This window comes from Carassius auratus, unplaced genomic scaffold (genome assembly GCF_003368295.1).
Source record: "Carassius auratus strain Wakin unplaced genomic scaffold, ASM336829v1 scaf_tig00216072, whole genome shotgun sequence".
In the NCBI taxonomy this organism is placed as follows: Eukaryota; Metazoa; Chordata; class Actinopteri; order Cypriniformes; family Cyprinidae; genus Carassius; species Carassius auratus.
Genome location: NW_020528393.1, coordinates 105,526 through 114,563, shown reverse-complemented (window position 1 = coordinate 114,563; position 9,038 = coordinate 105,526). Strand labels below are relative to the sequence as shown.

Genomic DNA, 9,038 nt, shown 5'->3' with positions numbered 1-9,038 from the left:
TTTGTTATAGTATTGGGGTGTTTTAACTGACCAAAAAAAAAAAAAAAAAAACAAACAAACAAAAAACCTTGTTCTAATTCGTCTTTGCTCTGTTTGTGGCTGATGTTGTGAGGTCAGTATCTGTCCGTTACTGCCATTGGTTTTAAAAGTTGGAAGACCAGAAATAGACTGTCAACTTGCTCTACAGAGTGTTGCTTCTGTGTGAAGTTTGTGAGAGAGAGAGAGATAGAGAGAGTCAAACATTCAATAAGCTACTGTAGAAAATAATGTACCACGCATGTCAAGACTAGACTATATTTGATTCCATCACTGTCATTTTAACATTTCTTTATAAATAAATAATAATGATGTGGTTGTGTTTGCTGGAAATGACAGTCATATGTACAGTATTTCTGCAGGGAGTTGTTGCACATTCAATTCAATTCAAGTTTATTTGTATAGCGCTTTCTACAATACAAATCATTACAAAGCAACTTTACAGAAAATTACGTTTCTACAATATTTAGTAGTAGCTTATAAGTGGTGACTGTCAGTTTGTGCACGTATGACAGGATTTTTCAGAAAAATTAATACAAGATGTAGTAAGCCAAACGATGAACATAATTAACAACAGTTATTATATGATGCAGTCACACTTGTAGCAATATTTGTTAGTTCTGTTTGTTGATTCAGGGTTAGCATCATCTGGGGTCCTCTGATGGTCAGCATCATCTCTTCTCAGGTGTTCTGGATCCAGACTGGAGCTTGTGTAAATCCTTGTTAACAGGGGATGTAAATCCCGCAGGAAAACAGAGAAACAAACAGAGACATCATTAGCATAGCTTCTGATCCAACAAAGTAAAAACAAATTCCCTCCGAACAGCCCCACAAATACCAGAATATCATTATGTGTGTCACTGTATTCCTGAAACAAATTATTTTCTACAATACACTTACGCCATTTTAATATTTAATGAAAAAAGTTTTAGTGTGTCTTTTTAGAGTGTAAAAAAATTAAATATAAATAAGTTGATTTGACAATTTCTCACTTCATTTGCTTTTCATACTGTCTTTCCTTGCAGTAAGAGTCTGCCTTTACAGAAAATACAGGGCAGGAGACCAAAGACTTCAAAATAAAAGCACAAGTCTGAACAAAAAATCAAGACATAAAACCAGAAGATCTCCAAAACCTTCACAGCAACTCAACACACTGATAACAGACTGTTAAAATATTCACTAACCTCAAACTAATTCGGTTACTGACCGAGATAGACAAATTAAAACGGTTCCTTTTATTAGGTGTTTCTGATGAAGTCAAGTCAATGTCACTGACTGAGAGAGATTCTGTCTCTCTACACACTGGAGTTAAAGGACAGACACATTATCTGATACTGTGGATGTTTGGACTTTAAGACCTTGTCATAGCTCAAATAAATGAGAAAAAAAAGACTATGGACTTTCTGAAGTAACAGAAGCAGAACAGAGAAGCCACTCGACATATTCAATATCACGGTCTATTCTGAGTAGAGAATTACTTGACCTGTTTCATATCTGCATCTTTTATTATTAAAATTACAGTCATAATTGAGAGTTATGTTAAATGATAGATTATATAGTACAGATATATCTATTTATATAATTACTATAAAATGTGACCATTTAATAAAATTATAAATAACAATGACAGGATCTCATATTTTTATGTCATTAATTAAAGTCCTTAAAATCATCAGTCTAAAATATGTATATGAACAACTGTTAATATATAATTTAGTATAAACTACTTAACACTGTTGAGCTCAGTTTGACTAGTAACACTCAGTCCTGAGGAGAATCATTTGAGGCAGAATATTTCCCTTGTAATCGTCATGGACATGTTTAATGAACAGAGAGATTACAGTTAAGCATCATGAACATGCACAAAAACAACTAGAAACTTCAACAAAGTGAAAGCAGGAACCACAACTTCACAATAAAACAATCACAACATTACTTAAAACTCAAAGACCTGTTAATTACAAATACCACTTATGCACAGAAGGATCTCATGCGTCATGATTTGACCAAACACCCACTTAATAATAATAATAAGCTAATAATAGATACAAAAATGCCTAGCCTTTAGTCTCCAGAAAAATCCACTAAATACTCAATCACATACAGGTCTTGTACCAAATGTTTAAGGTCGATGCAGCATCTGTGCATAAAATTTACTATAAAGTGCTTATTTACATAGAAATACATTCCATATCAATTCATATTCAATTTCAAAGCATTAGTATCCAGTTATGAATAACATTGGCACACCAGCTAAGGAATTTCCCCTTTACACTGTAAATACAATAAAGGAGGATTGTTGAATAAATGAACATTATGTATTACTGCACTGTCAACACACGACACTTAGCACTGCTGTGAAAGTGATGTAGAGGGGAAGAAACAAGAAGAGAGAGTCTTGACAATGTTTGAACTAAGACACATTTGCAATGCATGCTAGTAAGAGGCAGAAACAACCTGTTTGTCCACATAAACCTGATTACATTGAAATGAAACTTTCCTCATTGTTGAGTGTAAGGTGTATTTTAAGTGTTACCATCCTACAGTCCACTACATGACTGATGAAGAATTTATACTAAAGAGCCAGTCCCCTGTTTACTGTACGCATCTGTTCTCTGATCAACCTGTAAATAAAACAAAATGACCATTTGTATTAACACTAAACCAACAGCTGTCATTCAATCACATAAGCTTAGTTTCATTAAAACAAATTTGTCTCATTTGAAGATCTAAACCTAATAATTTGAAAATGTAACAAATAAAAGCTTGCCAAAATAAACTCTACATTAGTTCAATTTAAAGGATTAGTTCACTTCCAGAATAAAAGTATCCTGTTCATTCACGTCACAAAAAATTTTTTTAGGGAAATATTCCAGGATTTTTCTCCATTAGTGAAAAGTAAAGTAAGTAAACTTACACAGTGCTGTTCTCAAAGACATCAAACTCAGAGATAATGAATACATCATGTACATTGGAGATTACTTTATCCCCATAGACACAGTACTATAGTGAGGCTCTTCTGAGGATCTCTTACCTGAAGTTGACAGGTTCTGTTTGTACAGCTTCTTGAGCTTAATACCCAAACCATCCATCAAATCGTTTTAGCAAGCTTTTCACGGTCTAGTCTGTAAGAAGGAATTGGATAAGAGAAAAAAAAAATAGTGTTGGCTGTAACAAGTTGCAAATTCGTTACCACATTTCTGCCATTACTTTTCTACAAAAATGGTAACAGATTACACTAACATTAACATTGCTATAATCAGACTAGCGATTGATTGAAATAACATTCATATATTTCTGTCTTTGTGTTACTGTGACTACAAAAAGATCTATAAATCCAGTCTTTGTAAGGGAAAAGACGAGGATGAGTGTATGGTTTACATTTATTCCTACAAATTAGGAATAAAACAGATCTTATATCCCACAGTTTACATAGGATAAATGTCAAGGAGCAAAAACATATTTTTTTTCATAATAACATAATCCTTCGAACTCAAAACTCTAAGCCTGAACATGAAAAGTTATTTATTAGCATGTGATCTCAGGTGCATGCACTATAGTCCATTAGTGTCCATTAGTAACTGAAAGTAAAATAAATGATGTTGAACATGACTGAAAAGACAGAAACATTGATCATGTGATGGTGGACGACTGTGAGCTGAGCCTAGTATCTGCACTGATTTTACCAGGAGTGCAGCATTTTCCTACAGTCGGCCCACAATTATCAGTCTGTCTTCAGTACAATGATTTTATTCTGTTAAAGCATTTAATAAAGCTATTGTTGTAGTTGCATGGTTTCTATCCTCATCTTCTTTGTGTTCAACATTTTATTAATCGAGTGATTTCCCTCATACCAGTTTAGCACAAACCCAGCCTGATTCAATGATTTGACTCTGATTTTATGTCAGTTGCAGTGTTAATTATCAACACAAAGATTAAACAAATACTAACACCCAAACCTAAACCAAACATTTGCCTTATTATTGCCTTGATAGAAGATCCTGATAGCATTACTGTTTGTCGTGACTAAATATCATCTATGATTTATTCTGAAGTCAAAATTATTTTGACAGGTGACTGTGATGAATGAAATTAACTGTGGGGCAAGGTTTGTGCTTTACTAGTTTGGTGAAACAGGCTAATTCATTTCAAATTATTGTTCTGACACAAGAACTCAATTTAATAAAGATTAATGAAAATGTTCCTTTCACAAATATTTGAAAGACTTTCTATGTATGAGGTATAGGTAGATCTCTATTCCACAAAGTGCTGTTTACTCACCTCAGTTCACAGCCTGATTCTTTTAGCACCTCAGTGAGCTGCGTCTTTGAGTTTAGTGTTTTATTGTTAGTCAGATCAAGCACTTTTAGAAAACGTAATGATGTCTTCTTATCCAAAGACTGAGCCAAACAAGCAACATCTGTAATGCCACAGTCATTTAGACTAGAAGGAGTCAGACAGACAGAGAAAGAGAAATCTTAAAAACAAATATCAATAACAAACAACTTTCTATAAATACACTGTAAACTCAGGCTCTTCACAAAATACTGAGTATAAAATATCTTGTTTTTAACTGATCGTTATTCATTTTGACTCTAATATATAGAGCTCCTCACCTCAGTCTCTCCAGTTTACAGTGTGTATCCTTCAGTACGTCACATAAGTGCTTCACTCCTGTGTTTTCTATTTTATTTCCACTCAGGTCCAGTTCTCTCAGATGTGATGGGTTTGATTTCAGAGCTGAAGTCAGGATGAGACACTGTTTCTCTGTAATACTGCATCCACACAGACTGAAGACAGAAAGAGAGAGAGAAAAAAAGACTCAGTTCTTTGAGTACATATGTCATACATCATTAAACCTTGGGTATTATTTCATGGAGAAAGATTTGATTGTCCCAAACCATCCAGAACCAGTGCCTGGAATCAGTGTCTCAATTCAAATACCTCTGATATCTGATTAGAGATCCAAACCAGAAATTATGGCCAGGATAGCCCAGACTACAATAGCACTTAAAAACTAAAGCCAATATAAAGGGACAAGAACATCACCCTTAAATTAAATCTAGGCATATTCATGTTCCAGTTATTTTTTTCTTCCTGTATGTAAATCATGGATAATGACAGATGAACTAGAGAAGACAACTCAGGCTGTGGAAATTCAATGCTGTCTAACGTTTCTGGGCATTAGCTATTATGACCATATGACTAACGTGGAAGTGCAAAATTACTATTCTGTAGCTATTTTGGAATGTTACTAACGCTAGTTTTCCAAGTTTGCATTGTGGGTTCATCAGTAGGTCACTGATGTTTTTCACTCCAGAGTCTCCTAGTTGATTTCCACTGAGGTCCAGATCTCTCAGATGTGATGGATTTGATTTCAGAGCTGAAGTCAAGCTGAGACAATATTTCTCTCTAATACTGCATTTACACAAACTGAAGACAGAAAAAGGAAAATGGGTTAATCTACAATGACCACCTTACTGAAGTGCTACAGCATGTAATTAAAAAAAGCTAGTATAAACTAAAAGGCAAATTCCAGACGCTGTAGTGCTATAAACACTATTATTTTTGGCTCCAATGGTTTCAAATAACCAACAGAATTATAAACTTTAATCACACTGTAACTTCTATACAGCATAAAGTTGCATACTTGAGTATTTCCAGCTTGCATTTTGGGTTCATCAGTAGATCACAGAGGTGTTTCACTCCAGAGTCTCCTAATTTATTTCCACTGAGGTCCAGTTCTCTCAGGTGTGATGGGTTTGATTTCAGAGCTGAAGTCACAGCAGAAAATCCTTCATCTGTCATTTCACATCCACTGAACCTAGATTCAGAGAAATTAGTTTAAAATAAAACTCATTATCTTTACCCATCACACCTGAGAGAACTGGACCTCAGTGGGAGTAAAATAAATACAGGAGTGAATCACTTATGTGACATACTGAGGCATTCACACTGTAAACTGGAGAGACTGAGGTGAGGAACATGCATACAGAACAAATATATATATATACTGGAGAGACTGAGGTGAGGAACATGTGACATACTGAGGCATTCACACTGTAAACTGGAGAGACTGAGGTGAGGAACATGCATAAAGAACAAATATATATATATATATATATATATATATATATATATATATATATATATATATATATATATATATATATATATATTTGTTCTGTATGCATGTTCCTCACCTCAGTCTCTCCAGTTTACAGTGTGAATGCCTCAGTATGTCACATAAGTGATTCACTCCTGTATTTATTTTACTCCCACTGAGGTCCAGTTCTCTCAGGTGTGATGGGTTTGATTTCAGAGCTGAAGTCAGGATGAAACACTGTTTCTCTGTAATACTGCATCTACGCAGACTGAAAACAGAGAGAGAACCGACACTGAATCAAACTGATTTATTTTTTATTGATTTATTTTTTAGATAGCCTATCTATGTTTTCAGTTGTGAATCTAGTGCTGTCTTAAGTTACAGAAATAATAATATCTATATTTGGATATCAAACCACATTATGGTGGATAGAGAAGTTCAGCGAAGTAATAGCATGCAGTCTTCCTGCAAATTAAAGCTATATGTCAGAATTCGGCTAGGTTTAATATTTCTGGCACAGGCAAGATGATCCAGATATAACATCATATCTGAGAGTAATTTGTCATCTTTTTCATTATATTGTGTTTTGGTTAATATGTGGTTTACACTACTAAAAGTTACAATACTAAACCATGTAAAATACTCACATCACCGTGTTGAGTTGACAGTGTTTATCCCGCAGTAGAGCAGCGATCTGATTCACTCGTGTGTCTTTTAGTTTAACATTACTCAGATTCAACTCTTTTACCAGCAACAGATTTTTACCCACAAGTCCAGGCACATTTTCAGAAGCCTTTTCTGCATCCGGACTCAAAAACCTGCAGAATTTGAAGCAGGATTCAATTCAGTAAAATTCCTTAAATCTTTAATGTATTGTATATAAAAAAAATATATAAAAAAACAAGTAGTTTGTATATTGTTCATTTCATCATATCTCACCTCAGTGTCTTCAGTTGACAGTTTGGATCCTGTAGTAAATCACTGAGCTGCTTCACTCCTGATTGTCCAGGATCATTTCCTCTGAGATCCAGCTCTATCAGGTGTGAAGGGTTTGATCTCAGAGCTGAAGCCAGAGCTTTATAACCTTCTTCTGTGATACTGCAGTATGAAAGTCTACAGGAAAAATATTATTATAATTAATTGCTAAATTGTTTTATATTGAAAAAAATCTCAAATGGATTTTAAGTCTTTCTATCAAAATGAAACATCTCTTTCTTTTGTTCGCTACAATAAGATTTTGACTCTGATTAAAAATTAAATAAATTATTAAAATAAAATTTTCATTTTACTCACTTGAGTTTTTTGAGTGTGCAGTTTTTATTTTCTAATCCGTTCTGGAGTTTCTTTATTCCTGAATCCTGCAGATTATTGTTGCTCATGTCAAGTTCTTTCAGACAGGAGTTTGATCTCAGGACTGTAGCGAGAACTAAGCAGCTTTCCTCTGTTAGATCACAGTCACACAGCCTAAAATGTGACAGGAGGAGAATTTACCAACACGAGGTACTTGATGCAAATATTTAGTGATTACACTTCATCTGATTTAAGATACTGTGAATGTACAATGAATGGAAATAATACTTACTGAAGTTTGTTGAGTCTAGAGTGTTTATCCTGCATCAGGGCAGCAAGCTGCTCTATATTCTTTAGTTCTAGTTTATGTTCACTCAGATTCAGCTCACTCAGGGTTAATGGGTCTTTTATATTGAGAACTCTAGTCACATACTGACAGGCTTCAACTGCTGCAGGACTTTGTAAAAACCTGGAAACACCGGATGAATAACAGTAACATTACATGCAATAAGATATTAATATTTTAGAACTAGTTTAATTTTCCATAAACATGGAAAATCACATGATCAAACAGACGTTTATTAGTAACAGACATGTAACGTGTGTTCCTCAACATAAACAGAACACCTGCTTCTCTTGTGCTTGTCCATGATTTCAGGTTTTCGTTATTTTTTTAATATTTATGTATTCTTTTTTTGGCAAGTTGAGATCAATATAGTGTCAAACAAAGCCTATGACTGGATAGTGATACAGGCTCTAAATTATTGCAGAATAATGAAAAACAAAGACGCAAGAATAATATACCACTGCTTAACTTGCAATAGGACATTTTTCTGTATGTGCAGTGAAGGAAATACACTCTTAAAAATAAAGTTGCTTAAAGGGTTCTTCACAACGATGCCATAGAAGAACCATTTTTGGTTCCACCAAGAACCATTCAGTCAAAGGTTCTTTAAAGAACCCTTCTTTCTTACCTTTTGTATAATCTGAAGAACCTTCTTTGCGCCACAAATAACCTTTTTGTGAAACAGAAAGACTCTTAAGATGTTAAAGGTTCTTTATGGAACCATTTAGACAAAAAATGTGGCATCGTGAAGCACCTTTATTTTTAAGAGTTTAGAGAAGCTGCAAGATCTGATGTGAAATTAAACTTCATCAGCTCCAAATAACCGCTATCATATTTGTATTGTTTATTTTTTAACACTACTGTAACTGAAGTAGAATTTCTAAAAGCCAAACAATCACATGTGTAATTAGCCAATGCCATTATTTTTTTAAGGTTAGTTAATCGATTAAACTTTAACATCCCTTCCAGTCAATCAGTATTTTTCCCCAACCTGGTAAAAGGCCCTTTAGTCATAACAAAGCTTTAATAGATTTTTTTTTTAATGGTTTCATTTTCTAACTGCTACAATGTATTTTAGGAATACTCACCTGAGTTTACACAAATGACCCTGCAGTACATTTACAAGCTCCTTCACTCCTGATTGTCCAGGATCATTTCCTGTGAGATCCAGCTCTTTCAGGTGAGAACGATTTGATCTCAGAGCTGAAGCCAGAGCTTTATAACCTTCTTCAGTGATTCTGCAGTCTGAAAGTCTACAGA

General features: G+C 34.3%; 1 protein-coding gene across 1 annotated transcript; it reads right to left on the bottom strand.

Annotated features, from left to right (window-relative positions):
• Positions 1 to 3,610: 3,610 nt before the first annotated feature.
• On the bottom strand, positions 3,611 to 9,021 carry LOC113097032 (ribonuclease inhibitor-like). The gene is made up of 7 exons (XM_026262267.1): positions 8,867 to 9,021; positions 7,725 to 7,901; positions 7,436 to 7,606; positions 7,082 to 7,255; positions 6,790 to 6,960; positions 4,794 to 4,826; positions 3,611 to 3,617 (listed from the first exon to the last, which is right to left on the bottom strand). The coding sequence occupies exons 2-7, from the start codon at positions 7,757 to 7,759 to the stop codon at positions 3,611 to 3,613; spliced, it is 591 nt and encodes a 196-aa protein (XP_026118052.1). The 5' UTR covers positions 7,760 to 7,901; positions 8,867 to 9,021.
• Positions 9,022 to 9,038: the final 17 nt, after the last annotated feature.

Bases quoted from the DNA above. Each gene is read 5' to 3' on its own strand.
- LOC113097032 (XM_026262267.1), bottom strand. From the start codon at position 7,759: ATGCAGGATAAACACTCTAGACTCAACAAACTTCA. The intron at 7,256-7,435 runs GTGAGTAAAATG...TTTTTCCTGTAG, and splicing joins TGCACACTCAAAAAACTCAA to ACTTTCATACTGCAGTATCA. The intron at 6,961-7,081 runs GTGAGATATGAT...CAAATTCTGCAG, and splicing joins TGTCAACTGAAGACACTGAG to GTTTTTGAGTCCGGATGCAG.